The sequence below is a fragment of the Arvicola amphibius genome, chromosome 3 (assembly GCF_903992535.2).
Source record: "Arvicola amphibius chromosome 3, mArvAmp1.2, whole genome shotgun sequence".
Taxonomy (NCBI): Eukaryota; Metazoa; Chordata; class Mammalia; order Rodentia; family Cricetidae; genus Arvicola; species Arvicola amphibius.
This window is the reverse complement of record NC_052049.1, coordinates 133,981,201-134,008,366: the sequence shown is the minus strand read 5'-3', so window position 1 is coordinate 134,008,366 and position 27,166 is coordinate 133,981,201. Positions and strand designations below refer to the sequence as shown.

The window sequence follows — 27,166 nt, the reverse complement described above, 5'->3', positions numbered from 1 at the left end:
CCGGCAGGAAGGAGCGTCAATGTTGGTCCGTCAATTGTAATGTCCTCCACAGATGCAGAACAATGGCAAGACAATGGTAGAGAAAGAGAAGGGAGTTCAGCTTTCTTGGTCACTCTAAAAGTCAAATCTCGTGAAACAAACAACTCCGAGAGCCTGAGCTCAGCAGTTGAGAATGCTTGCTGCTGGGACCAGAGTTCAGTCCCCAGACCTAACTCAGGCCCCTCACAGCCACCTGTAACTGCCCCTCTGGGGGATCTGAAGTCTCTGGTCTCTGAGGGCACCTGCACGCACGTGCATGAACACAAACACATGGCTAAAAACAATACAAATCTTTAAGAATAATGGGAAAAAAAAGAGGCTTTAAAACCAGCCATTTGGGATGGGTATGATGCCACACACCTGGTGTAGGAGGGGCTTCTTTCTATGTGTTGCTTTCATTGGTTGAATAAAGAAAACTGCCTTGGCCTTTTGATAGGCAGGGAAGACAGAACTGAATGCTGGGAGGAAGAAGGCAGGCAGAGAGAGCCTCCATGGAGCCAGCCGCCAGGTCAGACATGCTGAATCTTTCCTGGTAAGCCACAACCTCAAGGAGACATACAGATTATTAGAAATGGGTTGAATCAAGATGGGAGAGTTAGCCGATAAGAGGCTAGAAATAATGGGCCAGGCAGTGATTTAATTAATACAATTTCCATGTGGTTATTTCAGGGGTTAAGCTAGCCGGGTGGTGGGATGGGGCCCACCACCGTTCCTTATTACCACACACACCTATAGTCCCAGGTACATGGGAAGCCAAGGCCAGACACTTGCCTGAGCCCAGGTGCTGCTATTTGAATCTGAGTGGGTGTGTCTGAATGTGGCACAGCTGTGGTCACTTTAAGAGCTCAAAGGTTGGCACCTGGGTCCCAGCTTTTGGCACCTGGGGAGGGTTAGGAACCTTTAGAGGTGTGGCCTAATAGAAGTTACAACACTAGGTGCCGTGCCCTTGGAAGACACAAGGACCCTTGGTGCCTAGGCTTCCTCTCTCTGCTCCCTGCTGCCATGAGGTAAGCTGCACTCTTGGGCACACCTTCTGTGTAACACTGCCCCTGCCCCCCTCCCCGCAGGCTGGCAGGGACTGGAGCAAGAGATGTAGGCTGAAACCGTGTACAGAGGTCTTTTCTCCTGTTCTGTCTGTTTGTCACAGCGTAAAGATGACCAGTAAAACGGGGTTCAAGTCTAACCTGGGCAACATAGTAAGACCCTCTCTCATAAAAACAAAAACAGACTGGAAACTGTGTTTGGTTAAGAACAGCTACGATCCCAGCTACTCTGGAGGCTGCGGCAGAGGATTCCGGAAGCCCAGGGGTTTCTGTGGCCGGTATGAGCAATGGAGACCCATCTCGCGTCCACTCACCTATTTTATCTGGGAAAGGTATTTTGTACCACACAGGCAGGAGTGAGATGACAGATCTGAATGTTTATTAAGCGAGTTTTGTATTTTTGTTTTGAAACAAAAGTTCTTAAAGTCTCCATCCTGTAATGGGTGGGGGCGAAGAATGGTCAGATTTCTTTTGCCTCAGGGAAGGTGGAATGGGGTATCTGAGACACCTACAGAGAAGTTGGAAGTGGGGGTTCAGGGATAGATGAGGTAGGGAAGGACAGACAGAGCTAAGGGTGCCTGAGGTCTGTGCAGGGCCATGGGGGTGGGGAGACAGGTTCATCTGGGAGTCCATCCGTGTGCCTGGAACACAGGAGCAGAGAGGAGGTGGGAGGCGGGAGGGCCACAGAGGGCATGCCAGGAATCCATTTCCTGTTCCATAGTGAAAACTTGGCAGGGCACGGTGGTGCGCATCTATTGTCCCAGCGCTTGAGAGGCAGAGCAAGCAGAGGGTGGGTCAGGAGTTCCAGGCCAATTTAGACTACATAGTAAGACCCAGACTCAAAAAACCCAAGGGCTTGGCATGTACCTCGCTGGCAGAACAGTTACCTATGGCACATAAAGCCCTGGGCTCAATTCCCAAAGCCATACAATAAAAGTTGGTGTCTTGAAAAACCATGGAGGATGGAGGCTGGGAGCTTGAGCGGGCCTGTCTCCTCAGGAAGTGCCTCACAGGCTGAGCCACCCCCACCCCCAGTCCCAGAATGGACTGCTGTTACTGAGCCTGCTGTGCCGGACACACAGAAGCCCTAATCAAGACTCTTAGTTTCTCCAAAAAAGAGCATTGTTGTCAACTGTCAAGAGGACAGGAGGCAAGCTAGAACGATCTCTGGTCTGCAGCAAAGGTGAGGTAAGTGGCCTGGGGAAGGGGAGCTGGGACGCCAGCGGCTCTGGGCTCTGCTTGTGGTTCACCTCAGTGACGTCCAGCGTCCCCACCCCTTTGTGTCGGGCTTTGGTTCCAGCAGGCTGTTAAGCTCATGCGAGGTCAGGTCCGTGGGTTCTGTGCCTAGGAACTGAAAAGGCAGCTTGTAAGATTCTGAGGGAAGTTGTGCTTTTGTGGCCTTTCTCTCCCTCCTGGGGAACAAATGCTAATCTGCCTCAGAGTGCTGGTCCCCTTGCTAACTGTGACTCTCCTTGTTTTAAAAAACATGTATTTGGCAGTGGTGGTGCACGCCTTTAACCCCAGCACTCGGGAGGCAGGGGCAGGTGGATCTCTGAGTTCCAGGACAGCCAGGGCTGTGCAAAGAAACCCTGTCTCATCCCAGTCCTCAAAAAAAAAAAAAAAGTATTTATCTTTTCCTGACTGGGTTTGTACCTCAGAAGTAAAGTGCTTGCCCAGCAATGTGTAAATGCCCTGAGTTCTAGCAGCTCCGGGGGGTGGGGAAGAACCTAATGTATATGCATATAGTACATATGCATTACAACACAAATACAATACAAAAACACATGTATTTTCAAAATACATGCAAGCACAAAATGCAATCGGTAGCATGAATTATAATAAAAACCCAGAGTCAGATATAGGGGTTAATGCTGAAGATCAGAGAAGCAGAGCAGCTAGCCAGTAGAGAGTTCTTCTATCTCTACCAAGGCTCAGACCGAAGGGGCAGTCCTCAGACTGCGTCTCCAGACTCCATCTGTCTCCACCAAACCTCAGACTGCCCTGTGCTCCTGTCTCCTTCCACCTTATATTCCTCTCTCTGCCCAGCCATATCACTCCTGACTCCACCTCCCAAGTATCTATTCAAGTACACTCTACACATTTACATTCTTACAGTTGGCTATCTTTCTAGTGCAATCTATTCAAGTATACTCTACACATTTACATTCTTACAGTTGGCTATCTTTCTAGTGCAATCTATTCAAGTATACTCTACACATTTACATTCTTACAGTTGGCTATCTTTCTAGTGCAATCTATTCAAGTATACTCTACACATTTACATTCTTACAGTTGGTTATCTTTCTCCTGTGGAACTCACAGAGATCTGCCTGCCTCTGCCTCCCGAGTGCTGGGATTAAAGGCGTGTGCCTCCACCACCCGGCTAGTTATGCTTTTTAAATTTTTCCTTTGCAGTTTTTCAGTAAATAATGAAAAAGCCATATTTAATATCTTAGTTTTTAACCTTTATTTTATGTGTATGGGTGTTTTGCCTGGATGTGTGTTTATCACGTATATGCAGTGCCCACAAAGGTCTGAAGAGGGCATTGGATGCCCTGGGATCTAGTTAAAGTTATATACTGTCCTTTGGGTGCTGGAACTCGAATCCTGGTCCTCTGGAAGAGCAGCCAGCGCTCTTAACAGCTGAGCCATCTGCCCCAAAGCCCTATTTTAGAATTTCAGAAACTGGTCTTATTTCTACAATATTATCTCACATTTATTGTTCCAGCCATTTTCTCCAGCAAGTGACAAGATCAGACCAGTGTGGGGAGGGCATGGAGGCTGGAGGAGGGCAGGGGCTGGGAGAGCCAGTGAGGGGCCACTGCCGTAATGTGGTAGGAAACGCCATGTTCTGGCCTGTGGCAGGAAGGGTTGGCAGACCTCTGTGAGTCTGGGGGATACGGTAGGTGTGGAAATGTGCTACCCAGACCCTTCTTCTTCAGGTAAGGCCTTCGGCCTGGGTGTGGAGTACTGGGGTCACAGCCCCCACTCCCAGCCCCCATCAGCCTGGTCAGGGTCTGTCTCTCTCACAGAGAGCTGCCTCCACCCACAACCATGCTGCGCCAGAGCAGCAGGTGGCAGGACCCGAGCGAGGCAGGTGAAACCAAGACCCAGCCATTTCAGTCCTGTGGCATCCCTAACTCCACAGCTTCCTGTCTAGTTGGCTGGGCCTGCCTCAGTTTCCAGCATCTCCTCCCGCCCCGCCCATCTTCCTTTCGCATCGTGTGCACCAGATTTTATCAGCACTGGCTCCACTCTGACCCTCACGGGCCTGGGTAGTCTGGGTGGGGGTTTCAGAGGCTTCGTGATGCCTGGGAGCAGGGGTGGGGGGCAAGTTTGACAAACTTTTTGAGGAGTGATTGTAGTTTTGCCCTGAGAAGTCTGCGGCTCCTGTTGAGGCTGCTTCAGCAACAGCCTGAAAAAGCATTACAAGCCAGGGCCCAGACTAGTCAGGACTGGAAATGGTAGCTCGCAGGAGCAGGCAGGAAAAGCTTGAGGAGGATTAGGAAAGAAAGCACAGCTGTACCGTCCTTCATCTCCTGACTCTGCGACGGCTGCTCATAGCAGCTGCACGTGTGGCACAGAGAAACCGAGGCGTGCCTGGAGCCCTAGGTGCAACCAGTTAAGATGCTAAGCCCCGCCTCCATGGCTTCCTCGTGCTCCCTAGCTCACAAGCGGTGTCAACCCACTAGTCAGAGGAAGCACTGTGGTCTCCAGCTGGACATCTGTCATGTTGGCACACTGGCCACGCTGTCCTAGGAGCCTGAGCAAAGTACCTGGAGCTGTCCTGTAAAACCAGCGTGACCAGAGCTGCAGTGGGCAGAAGGCTGAGAAGGTAGAGATTTCAATATTCTTTAAGACATATGACGTTTTTATTTGCTGTGTGTGTGTCTGTGTGTCTGTCTGTCTGTCTGGGTTCCAGAGGATACTTCTAGGAACTGGCTCCCTCCTTTCACAGTGTAAGTTCCTGGAATTGAACTCAGGTCTCTGGCTTAGCCGCAAATTCTTTACTTGCTGAGCCGTCTCATTGGCCTTTAACGTTTATGTTTGTGTGTGGGTATAAGGTTGGGTATGCAAGTGTGGGCTATGACACATTGTGTAGGGTCCGAGGACAGCCTGCTGCTGTTGACTCTCTTCTTCCATGGGGGCTCCAGGGACTGAACTCAGGTTGTAGGCCTGGCTGCAAGGGCCTTAGTCCACTGAGTCATCTCAATGCTCCTTAGTGGCATTCTCCTTTTATTAAAATTTATTTAGTTTTCATCCCAACCACATTCTCCCCTCCCTTCTCTCTACCCATTCCCTCCCCCTCTCCTCTCCTTTGCCTCATCCCCTCAACCCATTCCTCTGTTTCTGTTCAGAAAGGGGCAGGCCTCCCATGTGTATCCACAAAGCAATGCATATCATGCTGTGGTAAGACTAAGCACCTCCCATTGTATTAAGGCTAGGCAAGGCAATCCGGTATGAGGAATAGGTTCCCAAGAGCCAGCCAAAGCATTAGGAGCCCACGAGTAGACCAAGCTACACAACTGTCATACATATGTCGAGGGCCTAGGTGGGTCCCAGGCAACCTCCCTGATTGTTGGTTCAGACTCTGAGTTCCTATGAGCCAGGTTAGTTGACTCTGTGGGTTTTTTTGTGATGTCCTTGGTCCCTCTGGCTCCTACCTTCCTTCCTCCCTCTCTTTAGCAGGATTCCCTGAGCTGGGCTTTATGTTTGGCTGTGGGTCTCTGCATCTGTTTCTATCAGTTACTGGCTCTCTGATGACTATTGGGGTAGTTACCAATCTGATCACAGGAGACGGGCCAGTTCAGGCTGCGTATCCACTGTTGTTAGGAGTCTTAGCTGGGGGGCCATCCTTCTAGATTTGTGAAAGTTTCCTTTGCATCGGGTTTCTAGCTGACCTCCAAATGCCTCCCCCCCCCCAGTTATCTTTCTCCCCTTCCATCCAGCCCCTAGGCTGGTCCCTCAAGTTGCCATCCCCACCTGGCCCCCAGTTCACCCAGGGGATCTCTTCTATTTCTCCCTCCTGGGGAGATCATGTGTGTCCCCCTTCGGCCCTCCTTGTTACCTAGCCTCTCTGGGTCTGTGGATTATAGCATGGCTATCCTTTACTTTACAGCTAATATCCATGAGTGAGTACATACCATGTTTGCCTTTCTGGGTCTGGGTTACCTCACTTAGGATGATTTTTTTTTTCTAGTTCCATCCATTTGCCTGCAAATTTCCTGATGTTATTGTTTGTAGCAGCTAAATAATGCTCCATTGGCTAAATGCACCACTTTATCCTTTCTTCAGCTTATCTTAGTGCTGTGGAATGGAATATTCATTTAAGATGTGTTATATTCATGTGTGCTATGGAACATTTGTTTAATGATGCAAAGATGTGTTGCATTCTTTTTTTTCTTTTTTTCTTTTTCTTTTTTTTTTTTGTTTCTTCGAGACAGGGTTTCCCTGTAGTTTCTAGAGCCTGTCCTGGAACTAGCTCTTGTAGACCAGGCTGGCCTCGAACTCAGAGATCCGCCTGCCTCTGCCTCCCGTGTTGCATTCTTTTATGTTGCATTTGTTTAACTCTGTAAAGCTGTGTTACTTTGCCTGTCCAAAACACCTGATTGGTCCAATAAAAAGCTAAACAGCCAACAGCTAGGCAGAGGAGGGGCATAGGCAGGGTCGGCAGGCAGAGAGTATAAACAGGAGGAGACCTCTATGGATGTGAGGAGAGGAGGACACCAGGGGCCAGCCACAGAAGAGAGAAAGATTATAGAATAAGTCCAGAAGCAAAATGAGGTTAAAGAGAGATGGGATAATTAAAGTTAGAAAAGCCAAGCTAAGGCCAGGTGATCATAAGCAAGAATAAAAATCTTTGTGTATTTATTTGGGAATTGGGAGGTGGGCCGCCAAAGGGTAAACACACACATATACACACACAAAACCAACTACAAAAAACCAACTACACTTAAGTGGCATTCTTAGAAAGTGGCTTTCTCATAAAGTATTGGGTTATCAGTCTGTTACAGTGTTCTATTTCCAGCTGGATATGGTAATGTAATCTTCCTGAAGCCTTAGCTGTGATTAGTGAGTCTGGACACAGTCCATACGGTATCAAGTTTGAATAGGCTTGCTGTGTACAAGGAGTGGGTTCACTGAGGCAGCTCAGGAAGGTATGGTGTAGGGAGTGTGGGGGTGCACTCTGATTTTTCCTACAATAGGAGTGGTGGGCTCTACGGAGCAATGGGGATCTCCTAGGCTCTGTTTCAATGTGTCTCCTTAGAGTCTGTTCCAGAGGTGGCCAAGGGTATATGTCCACTGAATTGGCTACTGGTTTCGGGACAGATACTTCACAAGGAGAGGCAGGGTTAAGAAAATCAGCTCCACCTCTGTGGGTGGGACCTCAGCTCCGTGGCAATGTACACCCAGGATAGGGGGATGGAGCAAGGCATTTATGGCCAAGGGAGGGAGTTTCTTAGGCGATAGGCTTTGGAGGTGGGATTACAGCCAGAGCCAGAGAGGCATTCCCAGCACTCTGTAAGTGGGGAGCAATGGAAACTGAGTTCCTTCTCTGAACTGCTGTCCATGGGTGGGAGAACCACAGGCGAACCACAGTCACGTCCCCAGTCTCAGAATCCCTGGTTCTTGTGGCCAGCACCCTCCACACCCCTCTGTATCACACCGCCAGCTTCCCGACACACGGCATTCTCAGTGTGCGTTGATTACTTCAAGCCAAACCTGGCTTGTGAGGTTGCCTTATCCTAAGCCTACTACACGCTGTGGAAAATGCATGTATTTCTGACCTCCAATGCAGTCCAAATTCGGGAAGTACAGTTCCTTCCCAAGATGGCTCCCAGCACCCTGGGGGTGGAGCACTGGGAGTTGAGTGGATTCCGGGTCATCTGCTGTCACTCACCTCAGCACACAGCTGTAAACCTGCTGCTCTGAAGCAGTCATCTTGCTGGTCAAGAGCCTTGGTTTTTATTGATTTGAGAAAGGGTCTCATGAGCCTGGACTCACAGTGTGGACTAGGCTGGCCTCATCGTCAGAGATCCGCCTGCTTCTGCTGTGCTCAAGATCACAGGTGTGTGCTACCATGCCAGGTTTTCTTTTCAGTGTGCACTGGTGTTTTGCCTGCATGTATGCCTGTGTGAAGGTGCCAGATCCCCTGGAACTGGAGTTATAGACAGCTGCGAGTTGTATCCAGGTCCTTTGGGAGAGCAGCCAGTGCTCTGCTAACCGCTGAACCAGCTCTCCAGTCCAGCCCCTTATTTTTTTTACATTTATTATGTGTGTGTATGGGCATGCACACATGAAGGCACACATGTGGAAGACAGAGGACAACTTGCAGGCATTGCTTCTCTTCCATGGTGGGTCCCAGGGACTGAAGTTGCTCATCAGGCTGTGCTTTCTAATATGTGATTCAAACACAATCTTATATACAGACATTTCAACCAGTATAGTCAACCCCTTGGTGTGACTAATGTGTATATATATATATATATATATATATATATATATATCTTGAAAGTACATACAGAAATTGTATGGTATCAGAAAAGGCTTTATAGTAATCCAGGGTAGGAACGTATGTGGAAAAGTGAAGGGAGCTAGGCAAGGCTATCCACAGGTTGGACATTTTTTACATTGGATCAATAGATGGAGACAGTTTATTAAACTATTTCCTCCCCATGTATTAAAAACATGTCTACCAGGAGTCAGGTGACCTTCCAGGATGACATTTGTAATCCCAGCACTTGGGGGATGGAGGCCTAGCCTAAATGAGACCCTATCTCTTTTCTGAAAATTCCATTAGTGAGGAAGATGGAGAGGAATGCATGTGGCTGGCATACAGTGGTAGTCGGGGGTAACAGCACCTCTGACTGCGCCATCAGCAATCAGTGCCAGGATGATGAAGCAGTTTCCCCAAAGTCACACGGCACTGGCCAGCAGCCAGCTGTGCAAGCAACAGTAACCACAAGAGCCATTCACTGAAATTCAGTTTTTATTCCAAATGACTGTAATGGCTAGAAATACAGCCACTAATACTTAAAATGGTGTGCTCAGCTGGAAACAAAAGTAGCGGATTTGGAGGGAGTGGCCAGCAGGCTGCCGGCCTTGGCACCCTGGTTATCCCAGGAAAGCATAAAAATAGGTGGTGTTCCTCTTCCAGTCTGGAGGTGCAGCCTTTACAGTGAGGAACACAGAAAGCGGGGAGAGAAAAAAAAACAAAACAGGAGAAGAGAAAAACGCCACATGATTCCAAGCCTTTGAAACGAACACACAACAGGGGAGAAGGCTTTTGGTAGCAAAATTTTCACAATTCTTAAAATGGGAGTCTTCAAAAGTTCTTAAAATTCGAAAGTTTTTAAAAAAAATAAAACGAAACAAGCAATCCTGGAGAGGGGACAGTCACACTGGCTTTGAAGAGCTGACGCATGTCGTGAGGATGACCATCAGTCCTCCTGAAACAGTAAGGCCCAGTGCGCCTGATGAACCTGAACTGATTGTACTCGGCGTGTTGCGAGCCCGCCTACGGCTCCTCCTGGCTGAGGCCCAGGTGGCTTTTCTGCACCTCGAGCTCCTCTGCACTGACCACTGACGGGTCGATGGCGGCGTATTTGGTTCCATGGAACTGCAGCAAATGTATCTGGGAAAGTGCAGAACGACTTGGGTTATTAGTGTTGTCTTGTTCATGGTGCCGACATGAAGGGGGCTTCAGGAGTGCTAGGCAAAGCGCTCCGCCACCAAGACACCCATCTCAGTCCCGAACCAGAGGTCAACATCAGTGCCACTCCTCAGGACTCTAAAACATCACTCTCTCCTTATTTCGTGTGTGTGTGTGTAGGCCAGGGACAACCTGTGGGATCGGCTGTCTCCTCCGCGTCATTTCTGGCCCTGAACTCAGGTTGTCAGGCTTGGTGGCAGGTCTTACACTTGCTGAGCCCTCACTGGCCCTCTCTTGTCTTTTGAGACAGTCTCTCAAAGGCTTCAAGTCTGACAAGTAGGCTAGGCTGACTTGCCAGCAAACCCCAGGGGCTCCTGTCTGTGCCTCCAGGTGCTGTGCCATGAACCCAACTTTTTAAAAACTTGTATCATGGGGACGGAACCCAGGTCCTCGTCCTTGCGCAGAGCAAACACTTTCCCAACCGAGCCCAGCGCCTTCATTTCTCAGGGACTATTACAGAAGGCTCAGCACGTTATTAACTTCCTAGAATTACACACCAGTACAGGGAACTAGAGAGAAGCTGGAAAACAAACAAGAATATGGGTTTCACTATGTCACTGAGACTGGCCTTGAACTTACAGCAACCCCATGTTGGCTCTCAGTTCTATGGTTACAACTATGCACCCCCGTGTCTGACCAGAGAAATGGTGGGACCTTTGGCATCAAACTGTTTTTTTTTTTTTTTTTTTTTTAAGCCAACTTCTCTAAGTTCCTGACAACTTTTCATGGACATCCTCACCCCATGGCCCCCATGTATAGCGTATATATGCACTTGGCACTTGTGGGCACATGTGGGCTTTCTGTAGAGGATCAAGATTGGTCACTCTCCATCTTACTGAGGAAGGTAGTCGCAATCAAATCCAGAGCTCTCTAATATGGCCTGTCTTTTTGATGTGTACAGGTGATTTGCCTGCATGCATGTCTAAGCGTCGTATTAATGCAGCACACATGGAGATCAGAAGAGGTGGATCCCCTGGACCTGGAGTTTCAGTTGTCAGCTGCCACTAGGAGCTGGGAGTAGAACCGGGGTCCTCTGGAAGAACAGTCGGTGTCTTAACTGCTGAGCCATCTCTCCAGCACCCTGGCATGGTTAGTCTCGATAACCAGCTACCTTCCCAGGCTTGAAGTCCAGGTAGGCAACTATGTGCACCAGGCATTTATGTGAGTTCTGGGGAGTCTGAACTAAAGTCCTCACACCTGAATGCCAAATGCTTTAACAGAGCTGACTTGCTAGCCCTTCATAAACATCTTTTCTTTTTAAAAATTATATGAGTACTTTACTCACATATGTGTATATATGCCACATGTTTGCCGGATGCCCGTGAAGGCTGAAGAGGGTGTTAGATCTCCTGGAACTGGAGTTAAGAGATGGCTGTGAGCTACAGGGTGGGTGCTGGGAATCAAACTCAGATCCTGGGCAAGAGCAGCAAGTGCTCTTAACCACCGAGCCACCTCCCCAGCCCTTCTTAGACACGCTGCTCCACCAGCAGATGTCTGCCCTGCCTTCCTTGGTGGTGGGAGGTCCTTCCAGTCTTTCCTACTGTGGTCCGTGGCATGACGAGCATCCCTGGGCACCACCATTTTCTGTTTAGGATCACCTCCTTAGGATCTACTTCCATGAGTGCACGGGAGCACTAAAGACAGGACTCGCTATGGAGGGCACCTGATGCTTCTTGCCAAATCATCAAGGCAGTCACCTGTTATCCTATTCCATAATCTCTTGAAGAATGGAGTGTGTTTCTATTTTTGCCAATAGTGCATAATCAGATCAACTCATTTTCTGAGACTCAGACTGTTCCCATTCAGATGGAGTCTTGCTGTAGCTGAATCCCGTCTCCAGGAAGCAAGGTCACTTCATAAAAGTGTGGGAGCGCAGGCTGCTCATCCTGAAAAGGGCTATTGAGGGAGAGTCGCCTTGGGGGTCTCTACAGCCCAAGTGCTCCGGATCCCAGGCTGGACTTACCTGCACATAAAGATTGACCTCTGCACTCCTGCACAGGTAGGGGAAATTGCCTCCTGTCTTGAGGTGAGCCCTCCGGGCATTAGGGTACAGTTTGTACATCTCTTCCTTGGCTTCCGTTGATAGCGCACTCTGGTCAAACACCTTCGAAAGCACACAAGGCTGAAACCTCATGGTATTTTTAGCACAGGACAAAAGTATCCCCTGATGTTCCTGAGTGCCAGAGCCACCAGCGCCCACCTGCTGGTGCTGTGCCTGGTCAACTCTAACCCAACGGGTGGGAACACAGCTGTGTGGCAGAACGCTTGCCTAGGGTGTTCTAGGCCCCATTCCCACACCAGAAGAAAATTCTAATTCCAACAAGACCGCAGCTATAGAATTCGCTGCCAAATGTCTGTTGCATCTCTCACCTGTAGCTAATTAACAAAATATGAATAGTGAATAATCACTGGAAATGTTAATTTCAAAAAAGATGAAATTTTGGGACTGGAGAGATGGCTCAGTGGTTAAGAGCACTGGCTCCTCCTCCAGAGGACCCTGGTTAGGTTCCAAGCCACATGGCAGCTCACAACTCTCTGTAACTCTGGGGATGCAACACTTCTGGCCTCCACGGGCACTGCATGCACATAGTGCACTCACATACACGCAGGCAAAACACCCATACACATAAAGCAAAATAATCATTTACTTATTCAGTCATTTAGAGACAGGGTCTCTCTATGGTAGCTCTGGCTGTCCTAAAACTAGCTCCGTAAACCAGGCTTGCCTCAAACTCAGAGTTCTGCCTGCCTCTGCCTCCCAAGTGCTGGTATGAAAGGCATGTACCACCATTATCTGGCTAAAATAACCTTTTTTAAAAATTAGAGATTAAAAGCAGGAAGTTCAGACTTTCTGGGAGGAGTGGCTCTGGCAGCTGAGCACATGTGGTTTTTAATCTTTCAGATGCTTTCAATACAAGCATGCATACAAGATATTTTTGAAAATATTTTAAAGGATATATAAATTTTGTGTGTATATGCATGCATATTTGTGGTATGTGGGGGGCCAGAGGTCAACCTCAGGTGTTATTCTCAAGAATTTGTTTTTTAAGACAGAGAATCTCAATGGCCTGAAACTTACTAAGCAGGCTAGACACGCAGGGTCCCGTTTGCACCTTCCCAACGCTGGTATTACAAGCATGTGCCATGGGACTGGAGACATGGTTGAGTCCATCTCTTTAATGGACTGGGCTCACAACCAAAACATCAGAATGTTCGGTAAACGAACCAGAACCCTTGTGCACTACTGGGGGAAATATAAAATGATACAGCCAATGGAAGACATTATGTCAGGTCCTTAAAAAGTTTAAAGCAAGGGCTGGAGAGATGGCTCAGCGATTAAGAGCATTGCCTGCTCTTCCAAAGGTCCTGAGTTCAATTCCCAGCAACCACATGGTGACTCACAACCATCTGTAATGAGATCTGGTGCCCTCTTCTGGCCTTCAGGCATACACAGACAGAATATTGTATACACAATAAATAAATTATTAAAAAAAGTTTAAAGCAAAATTACATGTGTGCGTACCTGAGAGGCCAGAAGACGGCACCTGGTCTCTTGGAACTGAAGTTATAGATGGTTGTAAGAAACCATGTAGGAGCTGGGAACAGAACCTGGGTTCTCTACAAGAGCAGTTGAATGCTCTTAACCAATGAGCTCTCTCTGCAGCCCCAAGTTACAAGATTCAAAAGCAAGGACTCAGATCCTTTTACACCCATGTTAATAGACATGTAATAGTTGACATCACAAACAACCAGCATGTCTACTGAAAGATGAAAACACCAAGATGTAAAGTTTATGTTACAGAGTGTCATTCAGCCTTAAAGGAATGACATTCAGATACATTATGGGGCTTGTGAATCTTTTTTCATTTTTTTATTTTGATGTGTATAGGTTTTTGCCTGTATGTATGTCTATGCACCACGGGCGTGCAGGCCAGAAGAGGCTCTCTGAACTGTATGTAGTAAGGAAGGCCTGTGAGCTGTCATGTGGGCGCTGGGAATGGAACCCAGGTCCTCTGCAAGAGCAGTCACTGCTCTTAACCACTGAGCTCTCTCTAGTATAATTTTTTCCCTAGATTTTTATTTTTAATTATGTATACATATGTGAATCTCTGTATGGATATATGCATGTAAAATCTCCAGAAGCAAAAAGAGGGTTTCAGATCCCCAGGAGCTGGAGTTATAGGCGCCAGATGTAGGTGCTGGGAACTGAACTCAGGTCTTCTGGAAGAGCAGCAAGTGCTTAGCCACTGAGCCACGTCTCCAGCCCCACTACAGACAACCTTAAGAGCACTGTGCTAAGTGGAACAGTCTAGACTTGAACAAACGGTGTATCTAGAGCAAGCAAGTTCACAGAAACAAAGTAGATGGTTGGTCATCAGCCAGGACATGGAGCATGGAGAGCTACTGAGCTCAAATTCAGGTTCTCGGGCTGGCAGCAAGCAATATTTTTAAATGTGATTTTTAAAAAAGATTTATTTATTTATTATGCAGGCATGTTCTGCCTACATGTACACCTGCATGCCAGAAGAGGGCACCAGATTTCATTATAGATGGTTGAGAGCCACTATGTGGTTGCTGGGAATTGAACTCAGGACCTCTGGAAGAGCAGTCAGTGCTGTTAACCTCTGAGTCCTTGCTGCCAGGCTGGAGGAATCAGTTTTAGTTGGTGGAGCCATCTTGCCAGTCCTATCTTACAGAAATTCTTTACTCTCGCAAGGCAAACCTCCAGGTGTGAAGTGTTTAGTATCTGTGGCTGAAAATATAGACACACCAGCCCAAGGTGAGGTGTATGGCTGAGTGAGGAGTGTCTTCCCAGCACACACAAAATCACGGGTTCTGTTCCTACACCCTAAAACAACCTCCCCAAATCAGGTAAAGACTACTAGGCTTACTGAAATTTGTCTCTATTTTATGTATCTTACTTAGCCGACATGAATGTCTGCACCGCATTCATACATGATATCTGAGGGGGTCAGAAGAGGGCATGAGATCCCTTGAACTGGAGTTACAGATGGTTGTAAGACACCATGTAGATACTGGAAAACAAACCCAGGGCCTCTGCAAGAGCAGTCAGAGCTCTTAACTGCTGACCCATCATCTCTCCAGTCTGTTTTAACTTTGGTGAGGGAAATGCTGAGAGTCTTATTACTTATCCTGGTTGGCCTAGAGCTTGCTATGTTAAGCAGGTTGTCTCCAACCTGAGTATTTCCCTGCCTCTGTCTCTCCAGTGCTGGGATCACAGGCATTCACCAGTACACCCAGCACAGTGGTGTCACTCGTAGGAGGAAAACTCCAGGCTAAGCAGTAGATTTTGGAACTGAGCAAACTAAGCTATGTTTGCAGAAAGCAGCATGGTTAATGTCACAAAATAATGACATCTTGGCATATACATTTTAAATAAGCACCTGATATTACTTCCAAAGAAACTTACGTCCATGATGGTTACGGGGATGTCCCGAATTTTATGAGGTTCCACATAAGAATTCTGACAGTTGAGAGTTAGTCTTGAAGCCAGTTCACTCTGACCCAAACTCTCCAGCTGCAGGAAGAGAGACAGGTAACGGCTGAGTAATTTTGTCTGTATGCTTACAGCAGGTCCATAGATAACATCTATGCTCATGATGCTGGGAATGTGTCTGGTGGAAGATCCACCAACGAGAAAACACACTGATCTGGGACTGCAGGGCAGTGGCCTTTCCTACTGCGGCACCTAAGTTGAGCTCTGTAACTGGAACGTGGTTTTCCTTTGGCTTCAGCCTGTACTACCTGCTTAAGCCCAGGTGCCTATATGGGACAACACACTGATCTGTGCAACTCAAAGGGACAAAATAAGTACGTAAGGATGTCCTGCGCCTTGGTTCTGAAACACTAGTTTGCAGACATGTTTGTCGGCTTGACCTGAATGGTACAGGAGCTCAAGGGAAGACAGATTCCAGCCGGCATGGCAGCACACCCCTGCACCCCAGCACTCAGGAGTTGAAGTTTGAGGCCACGAGTTACCTTGTCTCGAGAAACAACAAAACTTAGCCAGGCAGTGGTGGCACATGCCTTTAATCCCAGCACTTGGGAGGTAGAAGCAGGCAGATCTTTGAGTTGGAGGTCAGTCAGGGCTACTTGGAGAAACCCTGCCCAAGGGGTGAAAAAAAAAAAAAGAAACATAACCTCTGTCCACCCCATAGGAACTAGATTCTCAGATGCCCAAGAATAGCAGATGTATTGTCTAGTGTGAGGTCTCACAAGGTTTTGTTTTTGGAGACAGTCTTGCTGTATTATCTAGGCTGGCCCCAAAGTGGAGACCCTTCTGCCTCAGCCTCTCAAGTGCTGAGATTACAGGTATAATTACCATAGCCAGGCTGAAAATAATTTTAAACAAAAATTTAATTTTCTGTTTAAACTGTATGTGTACAGGTGCCTGTGAGGCCAGCTGTGAGCTCCCTGACATGGGCGCTGGGACACAACCCGCATTCTGGACATGCTCTTAACCGCTCTATAACTTTTGTTTAAGGTTTGTTTTATTTCTGTATATGACACAGACAACTTGTGTGTTAGCAAGTGTGTATGTGTGCGTGTATGCAGGTGCCCTCAGCGACCAGAGGTGCTGGACACTCCTGCAGCTGGAGTTACCACCAAAGGTGGGTGCTGGGAACCAAACTCACACCTTCTACAAGAGCAGCCAGTGCTCTTAGCCACTCAGCCATATCTCTAGCCCCTTAAATTTTATTATTCATTTGGTTTTTGAGATAGGGTTTCTCTGTATATCCCTGGCTGTCTTGGAACTCACTCTGTAGACCAGGCTGGCCTCAAACTCAAGAGATCCGAGTGCTGGAATTAAAGGTGTGTGCCACCACCACTTGGCCCTTAAATTTTATTTTAAACTGATTAATAAACAATGTACATTTAGCAGGTACCATTCCAATGTAAGTACACATTAGGTTAAAACGACTGCTTAACAAAGACCCCCTTCCCCCGTGCACAAAACGTCCCAGTACGAAGTGTTTGGCAGTATCTTGATCCTTACCCTGTCCACCATGAAGTCAATAGCGTCAGCCATCACCGGGTCCACTGGGCCAGAGGAAAAGTTCCCGAGAACTATTTTCTTGAGCATAAATGCTGGCATCAGCCAAAAGCTGCAAAAAAAAAAAAAAAAAAAAAAAAAAAAAGACAGAGGCTGGTGATGGACACTGGTCTGCACATAAACGGCGAGTCATCTTTAGCACTGAAGCTCCGTCATGACTGGATGCCTGGAATCCAGGAGGCGGCCCACAACCAACTCCTATGGATCCCCCAAAGCGCCCAAGAGCGACACTTCAACTCAGGACTCAGCAAAACTGCAAAATAACTCAGCACAGGCAAGAATTCTGATTACAAGGTTGTTTTTTCTAACTAGCTTCATTTCCAGAGGGTATTTAGAAAATTCAGCATTAGGAAAAATATTCTTGGCCAAGTGGTGGTGGTGCACACCTTTATCCCAGCACTTGGGAGGCAGAGGCAGGAAGATCTCTGTGATTTTGATGTCAGCCTGGTCTACAGAGTGAATTCCAGGACAGCCAAATTTTGAGAAATCCTGTCTCAAAAAACAACACACGGTGGGGGGGGGGAAGGGGAGGAGAGAGAGAGAGAGAGAGAGAGAGAAATTTCCTTCCCTTTTGGTTGATACTGTTTTTTTGATGTTTTGTGACAGATTTCAAAATACCAAAATGAAAGCTATTTTCTCTACTGAAATTTGCCACTATTACATTAACATGGGCTAATTTGAGAAACTCAATCTTTATGGATTTCTGCATATGATCTTTATTATATTACATTTTATTTGTGTGGGAGCATATGGGCCACAGCATGTGTGTGGGAGTGAGAGGACAATTTGCAGGAGTTGAGGTTTTGTTTCCTGCTATGTGGTTTGGGGATACACTGAGTTTGTCAGGCTTGGAGACAGCGCTTACCTGCTGAACCAGCTCATCAGTCCTCTAAAGAGGATGTGTGTGTGTGTGTGTGTGTGTGTGTGTGTGTGTGTGTGTATTCTGCCTACATGTATGTATGTGTACCATATACATGGCTGGTACCCTCAGAGGCCAGAAGAGGGCATTCAGTCTCCTAGTACTGGAGTTACAGGTGTTTGTGTGCTGCCACACGGGCACTGGAAACCAAACCAGGGGCCTCTAGAAGAACAGCCACTGCTCTTAACGCTGACCCACTCTCTAAATTAAAAAATATATAATTTGGGCGGTGGTAGGGCACACCCCCCAAGAAGCAGAGGCAGGCAGATCTCTGAGTTCAAGGCCAGCCTGGTCTACACAGAACAACCCTGTCTCAAACGTCGCCCCCCAAAATTACATTTATTTATTGTATGTGTGCACCCACAGTGCACATGTGGAGGTCAAAAGGAACTTGTGGGAGTCAGTTCTCTTCTTCCACCATGTAGTTCCAGAACTGAACTCAGGTTTGTAAGGTTTAGTGGCAAACATCTTTATCTGCGGAACCACCTTGCTCACCTTCTCTATGTTATCCTTAAAGGACAGGTATTCCACGAATTTCAAATGCTGGGTCCCTAATTCCTCTGAACTGTGCTGACCTTTCTTCCCACAGGTCCAGGCTATCTCCTGACGCTTACTGCTCAAAGCTGAGTTCCCTCTTGGAAGAACCACCGCCTCCTGAGTTCTCTCTTGGAAGGAGCACCGCTCAATGTCTGACAGCCTCGTAAGCTCCTCCCACCCCAGCCACTTTCTGAATTCTTAGAGCTGAGGATGCCCTCTGTGCTCTTTTGCCCAACAGCATCTTACTATGTAGCCCGGACTGGCCTTGAACTTGTAATCCTCTTGCCTTAGCCTTAGTGTTGTGGTTGCAAGTGTGCACTATGATAGCAGGCTTGGTCATTTTATTTCCCCCATGCTGGGAACCATGTTAGGCAAGCACTGAGCTATATCCCCTCCATCAGGCACTCTGTTTGGAAAAGGGAAAAGTGCTGGACTTTATTTCCATTGCAAATTAGTTCATTTGTGTACATTTTTCCTCCTTTCTTTAAAAAGGAAGACGTGTTTGTTGAGACAGACTTTAAAGCCAAGAGCGGTGGCACATGCCTATCATGCCAGTGCTCTAGAGACTGGGACAGGAAGACAGCCTGGGCTACAAAGCCAGTTTTCCAACCTTCAGAACTGTGACCCCATCAAGTTTTCATAGGCTGTGTTCATGTATTTACCCTTATGCACAAGTCACAGCTACATGATACAACCCCGGGAAGCTGAGTGTGGGACACATGCTGAGGATCGCAGCAGTCTGCAGGAGGCACAGGAGGAACAAGAGCATGAGATGAGCCTGGGCTACACAGTGAGTTCGAAGCCCTCCAGGGGAGCATAGGGAGATGACAGCCAAGAAAGAAAATCATGTAAAATCTCTAGTTGGTTTACAGATGAATGAATGCTTAAATAGAACAGAATTGATCATTAGACTAGAGGTCTTTAGGCTTACGTGACTTACGTGAACTTCAGTGGTGACCTATGTATCTTGGACCTATTAGCAAAGCGGGTGAAAACTACATCTGGGGCTGTTAATAGACGGTTTCCCCAAACTGATCGCACATAGAGGAACATCAGAGTCACATTACTCTTTTTCCTCTGAAGCTTTTTTCTTTTTAAAGATTTATTTATTATATGTACAGTGTTCTGTCTGTCTGAAGAGGGCATCAGATCTCATTACAGATGGTTGTGAGCCACCATGTGGTTGCTGGGAATTAAACTCAGGAGATCTGGAAGAGCAGTCAGTGCTCTTAACCTCTGAGCCATCTCTCCAGCCCTTTCTCTGAGGCTTTTGGAACCTGTCCTGGAACTAGCTCTTGTAGACCAGGCTGGCCTCAAACTTACAGAGATCTGCCTGCCTCTGCCTCCTGAGTGCTGGGATTAAAGGTGTGCACCCACCAATGCCTGGTGGTAACTTTACTCTTGATCATCACCCTGAGTATGGTTGCTGGGTGCTAAAACTGAAATTAACATGTAATCCAATAAGCAAATGCTACAAAAAGAAATCAAGCTGAATTTTGATGGAAAAAAAAAACCCATAAAATCATAAAATACATTTTACTGAGAAAAATCTTATCTAAATTTAGAGATTCTGTAAAGTTTGAGACTGGGTCTCACCATATAGCCCTCGCTGGCTTGGAACTTGCTGTATAGCCCAGGCTGGCCTTGAATTCATTTCCACCAGAGTGCTGGGATTAAAGGCATGCACCCCACACATGGCCTGAAGATACATATTTTAAGGAAGGAACCGAGGCAGGAAAGGAACCAGTGAACACTGAAGAAAAAAATGTGTAAGAGAAGTGTAAGGATGAAGGCAGACTTTGTGGTCTGATGAGAAAGTTAAAGACTTTTTTTTTATTTACTTATTATGTATACAATATTCTGTCTGTGTGTATGTCTTCAGGCCAGAAGAGGGCACCAGACCTCATTACAGATGGTTGTGAGCCACCATGTGGTTGCTGGAAATTGAACTCAGGACCTTTGGAAGAGCAGGCAATGCTCTTAACCACTGAGCCATCTCTCCAGCGCCAAGACCTTTTTTTAAGAAAGGATCTTTTTGGGGGAAAATAAAATTTTTGTCCTAAAGTAGAATGGCTGGATTGTTCCAAATGGTACAAGAAAGGAAAGGAAACACCATAGAGCCCAGAAAGTAGCAAAGTTTGTGAAGGATAACTCACGGAAGGAAACTCAGGAGCCATGGACTTAGAGAGAGTTTGCCAGGCAGCCACCTTCCCAACAATGCCTATGGAGGTCTTTGGGTGCTGGGCACTTTAAGACATAAGGCTTGCTTAACTGACAGAACATCTTCCCTACAGAAAGACTTCCTTCCAAGGAGTAACTCCCCTCTATCTTTGCGATGCATCGACTGTATATGCCGTACAGGAGAGGAACGGGGACTGCGACTGACAAGGCTGCAGCAGGCATGCCAAAGGCTGCAGCAGGCACGCCAGCTCCATCCAAGTAGCCCCGCAGGGGCCGACAGAACCTATTCCAATGAAGAGACTACACTGGGATCCAATCGACAGGGGAATGCCTCCTTTGGAGAAATACTCTATAAACCTTTAGCAAGGGGGTGGAGGGGTTCTCAAACAAGAGACCCAACAGAACTCAGGAGTTACAACAAAGCTCCAAAGATCCATCTACTCCAGTTCCTAGAGGCTCCATCAGCACTGACCATGAGGTGGTCAACAGCACATGGGAAGGTGAGCATGACCTCTTTTGTTTTCATACAAGGTCTCTCTCACCATGTACATACAAGCTCAGGCTGTTCTCAAACTCGTGATCATCTTGCTCAGCACACTCCACAACATGTGGCATGAGCATGATATTTAAGAACAGGGTGGGATGTGGCTCAGTTGGAAGAGAATGCCTTGGGTACATACCCAGGACTGCATAAACTGGTATGGTGGTCCACACCTATAATCCCAGCACTTGGGAGGATCAAGACGTCTAGACAACCTCCAGAGCATTGGAAGCCAGCCTAGAAAATATGAGAGGCTGTCATAAGAGACTGGGGAGAGGGCTCAAAGGGTAAGTGCTTGCCCTGCAAGCATGAGGACTGGAGTTCAGATCCCCAGTGCCTGAGCCAATGCTGGGAGCACATGGGAGGTAAAGGCATGGGAGGCCCGGAGCAAGCTGGCTAGGTAGACTGGCTATTCAGAAAGTCCTGGAGTTCCAGGGAGGGTTCTACCTCTACGAGGGATGGAGGAAAACGTGTGCGGTCGATCTCTGGCCTCCACATACATACGATAACCTCACCGTACCCCCTACAAAAAGCAGAATAAGGGAAATTTGTACCAAAAGCTCCCTCAGTCGGTTACAGATCTTTTGGGGGAAACTGATGTATGTAACACTTAAAAGTTTAACAATGCATAGCAGACACAATAGGCCGACTGGAGGTAAAGGTTTCCAAAAATGTAAGACACCCAAGGCAAAGGACTGGCACCTCTAGGGCAAGGAGGAGGAATGGTAGAACAGAGTGCTCTAAAGTGGAAGTACAGGAGAGGAAAGAGTAACAGATACAGAAAGACACTATACAAACTGCCCCATAATAGGAGCCCGGGGTAAACCTGACAGAGGGTAATGAATTGATTTCCTATTGGAAGCCAGTGCTACTTGATCAAAACCAAAATACTAGGTTGGCAAGAACAACACTTTACAGACCACGCTCCTGATGGGTGTCTTGGGAAAAGCAGAGGACCCATTTTTATATAACCTCCGGAATGCCATCCTGGAACTCTCAGCATCTATACTGACAGATGCCAGAGTGCCGGATTCCCCTTCAAGGACAAGACCATCTACAAACCTCACATGCTCCGGAAACAACCTTTCTGCCAGGACAACCAAGCATCAAGGTCCAGCTGAACAGACCTGAAGTCACCTGTGACAGGTAAGGCCCTGGGAGGAGGGGAGACAGGGCTCACGGCGAGACAAAGTTTAATTTCCCAGTAAGAACTGCCTTAAAAGAAGGGGCAAAGAGGGCTGGAGAGATGGCTCAGAGGTTAAGAGCACAGGCTGTTCTTCCAGAGGAGGTCCTGAGTTTAATTCCCAGCAAACACATGGTGGCTCACAACCATCTGTAATGAGATCTAGTGCCCTCTTCTGGCTGCAGACATACATGCAGGCAGAACATTGTATACATAATATATAAATCTTAAAAAAAAAGAAGGTGCAAAGATCCTCATCACAAACAACACCCCTTGGGAAGGAGGGATAAAACCTAGCCTCTTTTATAATTAGATTTATTCATGTGTGTGCACCATGTGCTTGCTTGATGCCCTTTAACACGAGACTTATTAGCCAGGCATGGTGACATGTGCCTTTAACAGCAGCACTCAGGGGGAAGCTGGCAAATGCTGAATTTAGTAAGATTTCTCTCAATAAAAAAAGAAGTTTTAATATTTATATAAATAAAATCCTGCCAGACTCCATATAATATTGGCACTCAAAAAAAAAAAAAATCTTCAACTGAGTATCAAGGTCTAAGGGAACTAGAACTCTCCAGAATCTGCACCCTAAGGCCTCTCACTCTGCAGACAAGTCTATTTGTGTTTAAGCGGCAGAGCCTGCTCAGCAGAGCCTGCCAACACAGGCTGCCTCGTGCAAAGCCACAGACGTGCACACACTTACCTCCTAATGATCTCTTTGTCCTAGAGCAGCGGGTCTCACCTCCCTGATGCAACGGCCCTTTGATACAGCCCCTTGTATTGTGCTGACCCTCAACCATAAACTTATTTCGTTGCTACTTCATAACTGTAATTTTGTTACTGTTATGAACTGTAAATATGTTGTTACTCCTGTGGGGTTGTGACCCACAGGTTGAGAACCACTATCTATATCTAGAGTCAAGGAAACATTTGCCAGTGTATAAACAAGTCCAAACAGCACTTGCCTGGATCTGGGGTAAATGGCTGTCTTTGTTTTCTTCCCTTGCAATTATGGGTAATTAATGTAAAACCACTGTATGTGCTTTTGTTTTGTTGTTTGAGACAGGCTCTTGTCACGTAGCTCTGACCTCTTTGACAGCGTCTACTTCCGTTTTCTTAGTGTTGGGATTTCAGGTATCTGCCACCACACCTTGATGCTACCATGTCATTTAAGTGACATTAGTCTACAAAGGACTAAGCCACGAGGGCTGCAGCTGTAGTTCAGTGGCTGAGTGCTCGCGGGCATGCACCAAACCCTTGGGACAACCTTTGTGCATGCTCCCTACCACATCCTTTCTTTATTAAAGATGAGGAATGGGAAACTACCCAGCCATTCTACTAACCAGTCCCAATGTGAGATATGAGCTACCTCTGCAGTGAATTGTACCACTCTGCTCCCAAATGATGTCTGATGCCCCTACCCCAGGTAAAACTGCCTACAGATTACTGAACTAGTATATCCAACTGTCTGGGCCTCTCTGATCAGGCTTTGCCTACTGCTGGGCTGGGCATTATGAGAAACCCAGAGGCAAGAATAATGGCTCAGGAGGCAAAAAGCATCATATAGGGCACTAGGCTTAGCCAAGGGAAACGGGTTGCTAAAATCCTGCAGTTACTAGTGGCTGCTCACAGCATCCCTAGGTGATCATAAGCTACGGTTATGGCCACCAGAAGGGACAACCTAGTGAGTGGAAGCTGGCTCACTCAAAGCAGTGAAGAAGGCTGCTGGAGTTGATGACATCTCGGTTCTGAGTCTCTGGTTCCTCAAATTTATTTATTTCAATATAAACTTTCACATACTGATAAAGAATAAGGCCTGAAGAACAGGCCTTTGCTTTGTGTGTGTGGCACATGCCAGAGAACACAGCTGTCTTCTATCACTCTACCTTATTCCCTTGAGACAGGGTCTCACTGAAGTTGGAGCTCACTGTTTTTAGGCTAGGCTGTCTGGCTAGTAATCCTATCTCCACCCCTGCACTACCCAGCACTGGGGTGATAGTGTGGATGTGCCCTGCTTATTTTTATACATGGGTGCTGGGGACCTTAACTCAGGCCCTTATGTTTGCTGCATAAGCACTCTTACCAAGCCCCTAGGGTTTCACTTTTGACCACTAGTTCTGATGGAAGGCTGTGCTCCGGAGGTGACTGATCTAGGAAGCACTTGCAGAGACTGTGACACAGCATCCCCTCTGCACAACAGTCTCCCAATGGGTATGAATGTACACGCAGCTGCTCTCTGGCAGGCAGTGGTGGTGCACGCCTTTAATCCCAGCACTTGGGAGGTAGAGAAAGGCAGATCTCTGAGAGTTCCAGGCCAGCCTGGTCTACAAGAGCTAGCTCCAGGACAGGCTCCAAAGCTACGGAGAAACCCTGTCTTGAAAACAAAACAGAAGAGCACTGGCTGCTTTTCCAGAGATCCTGAGTTCAATTCCCAGCAACTACATGGTGACTCATAACCATCTATAATAGTATCTATATATCAAAACAAAACCCTCCAACATCAGGCGTGGGGATGCACACTTTTTAATCCTAGCACCCAGGAGGCAGAGGCAAGAGGACTTCTGAGATTCTGAGAGATCAGGACTATACAATTACACATTGAGTCCCTTCCCATCTCAAAACAACCCAAAGAAAGACCCTTCCCAAGCAACAAAACTGTATCTCCCTTCAGGTTTTTAACACGTACTAATCAAACCTCTGGGATCCAGCAAAGAGAGGCAAGTTAGTGTTCCTCCAGTGCTCTAAGACCTCTGGGTTTTGTGGATACATTTTCTAGGTGGGTAAAGGCCTATTGAACTTGTATTGCTAAAAAAACTTTTAAGGAAAATATCCTGGAATTTGGCTTCCTTAAAGCCAGTGCTGGGGTGGGAGGGATGACTTGGCAGTTAAAAGCACCCATTGCTTTGTTTCCAGCATCCATGTTGGGGACCGTAACAAGGTCTGTAACTCCAGGGGCTCTGGTGCCCTCTTCTGGACTCCATGGGCACCTGCACTCACATGTGCACATGTAGTATTTTTAAAAATAAACTCTTAAAAGAACAACAGACCTTCTTCCACCCCAGCTGTCACATAACTAGTGTCTAAAATAAAACATATTACTTGAAAATTACACTCTTCTAGGAGGCCCCAGGCAATGAAAAAGACCAAAAGAAAACTGCTGCAAAGTCTATCAAGAAACCAACTTGGAGTAAATAGTACCTGAGATGGCTGTGCAACCTGAGTTCTGGTCTAGAACCCATGAAAAAGTCACACATGGTGCCAGGCACCTGCTATCCCAGCACTCCCACTGTGAGACGGGAAGCAGAAGCGCCAGGAGAAGTGCGCCAACGCTTGCTGGGCCAGCCAGCCACAAGTATGTAGCTTGACAGAAACAGAGACCCTGCTGTTGTAGAATATTTCTTTTCTTTGTGCAACAGCTCTGGCTGTCCTGGAACTTGCTTTGTAGACCATGCTGGCCTTGAACTCACAGAGATCTGCCTGCTTCTGCCCGCCAAGTGCTGGGATTAAAGATGTGTACTACCATGCCTGGCTGAAGAATATTATAAGATGTATTTACGTTTCTTTATGCTGTGGAACATTTGTTTCAGGATGTAAAGATGTGTTGCATTCTTTTATGTTGTGTTTAATTCTGTGAAGCTGTGTTACTTTGCCTTTCTAAAACACCTGACTGGTCTAATAAAGAGCTGAATGGCCAATAGCAAGGCAGGAGAAATGACATGTGGGGCTGCCAAACAGAGAGAAAAAGGAGCAAGAGAACAAGGAGAGCAGGATGCTAGGGGCCGGCCAGTCAGCCGTGAAAGTAAGATACACAGAAGTAAGAAAAGGAAAAATCCCAGAGGCAAAAGGTAGATGGAATGATTCAAGTTAAGGAAAGTTGGCTAGAAGTAAGCCAAGTGATAGCCAGGCATTCTTTTTTTTTTTTTTTTTTTTTTTTTGGTTTTTTGAGACAGGGTTTCTCTGTAGCTTTTTTAGAGCCTGTCCTGGAACTAGCTCTTGTAGACCAGGCTGGCCTCGAACTCACAGAGATCCGCCTGCCTCTGCCTCCCGAGTGCTGGGATTAAAGGCGTGCGCCACCACCGCCCGGCTAGCCAGGCATTCTTAAGAAAGACTAAGCCTTCGTGTATATTATTTATTTGGGAACTGGGTGGCAGGCCCACCAAAAAAGTAAAATAACCACCACCAATACTGCCTCAATGAGGTAGGAGGAACAGATTCCTGAAAGTTGCCCTTTAGCCTCCCAAAGCACTCTGTGGATATGTGTGCCTACACTCACACATCATATCAGTAATAAATGTAACACTGTACTATGTGATAGGTCACTTAAGATCTCTCCCTTTGGAGAATATGCTGACTTAGTCAAGGACCAGGGGTGACTGGGTATGCAAAACACTGGGGCGATATTAACCTTTATCCAAGTTTGCCTCTTGGAGGCCTGCATAAACTACAGCCACCCACCCATTTCTGGCTGGCGAGCAGGTCCTACAGACCTCCCAGGAGCTAGAGAAGAACATGAGCATACAGCAAAGTGGACCAGCCCAACCCAAGTACTTTCGAGAAGCCATCTGTCAAAGGGCCTAGACCTAGATTAGACTGTGGATCCAGCACTATGGGGCAATGTTGACACCAGACTCTCGTGTCCCACCAAGGACAGTCAGATTCCTGAATTGTCACGCGGTAGAGGTTGGCGACAGACACTGGCAGCACTTAGCCTTCCCTCATGGTGGCAGCATAGAGAGGTAGCCCCCCTGCATTCTGACACGACCTCCTGTGAGCCTTGGGGAAGATGGCTAATCCATTCAAAATGGCTGAGTCCTACAAGATTTCTGCTCAATTTTTCCCTTTAGCGAGGAATTTACTAGAAATATTTACTAAGTAAGACATAGAGATGCGGCCTGAGGCCTTACCCAGAAACTACACAGGAAAGCTTTTATACTG

The 27,166-nt window shown here is 47.1% G+C and overlaps 1 protein-coding gene across 1 annotated transcript in view; it reads right to left on the bottom strand.

The window, feature by feature from the left end:
* Positions 1 to 9,054: 9,054 nt before the first annotated feature.
* The window catches only part of Spg21 (SPG21 abhydrolase domain containing, maspardin), a 32,540-nt gene continuing 14,428 nt past the window's right edge, over positions 9,055 to 27,166 (bottom strand). The window contains exons 6-9 of the mRNA XM_038322358.1: positions 16,814 to 16,922; positions 15,227 to 15,334; positions 11,759 to 11,899; positions 9,055 to 9,717 (exon numbers count right to left, since the gene is read on the bottom strand). Coding sequence (XP_038178286.1) covers positions 9,601 to 9,717; positions 11,759 to 11,899; positions 15,227 to 15,334; positions 16,814 to 16,922 — 475 coding nt within the window. The 3' untranslated portion in view covers positions 9,055 to 9,600. The remainder of the gene's footprint in view (positions 9,718 to 11,758; positions 11,900 to 15,226; positions 15,335 to 16,813; positions 16,923 to 27,166) is intronic.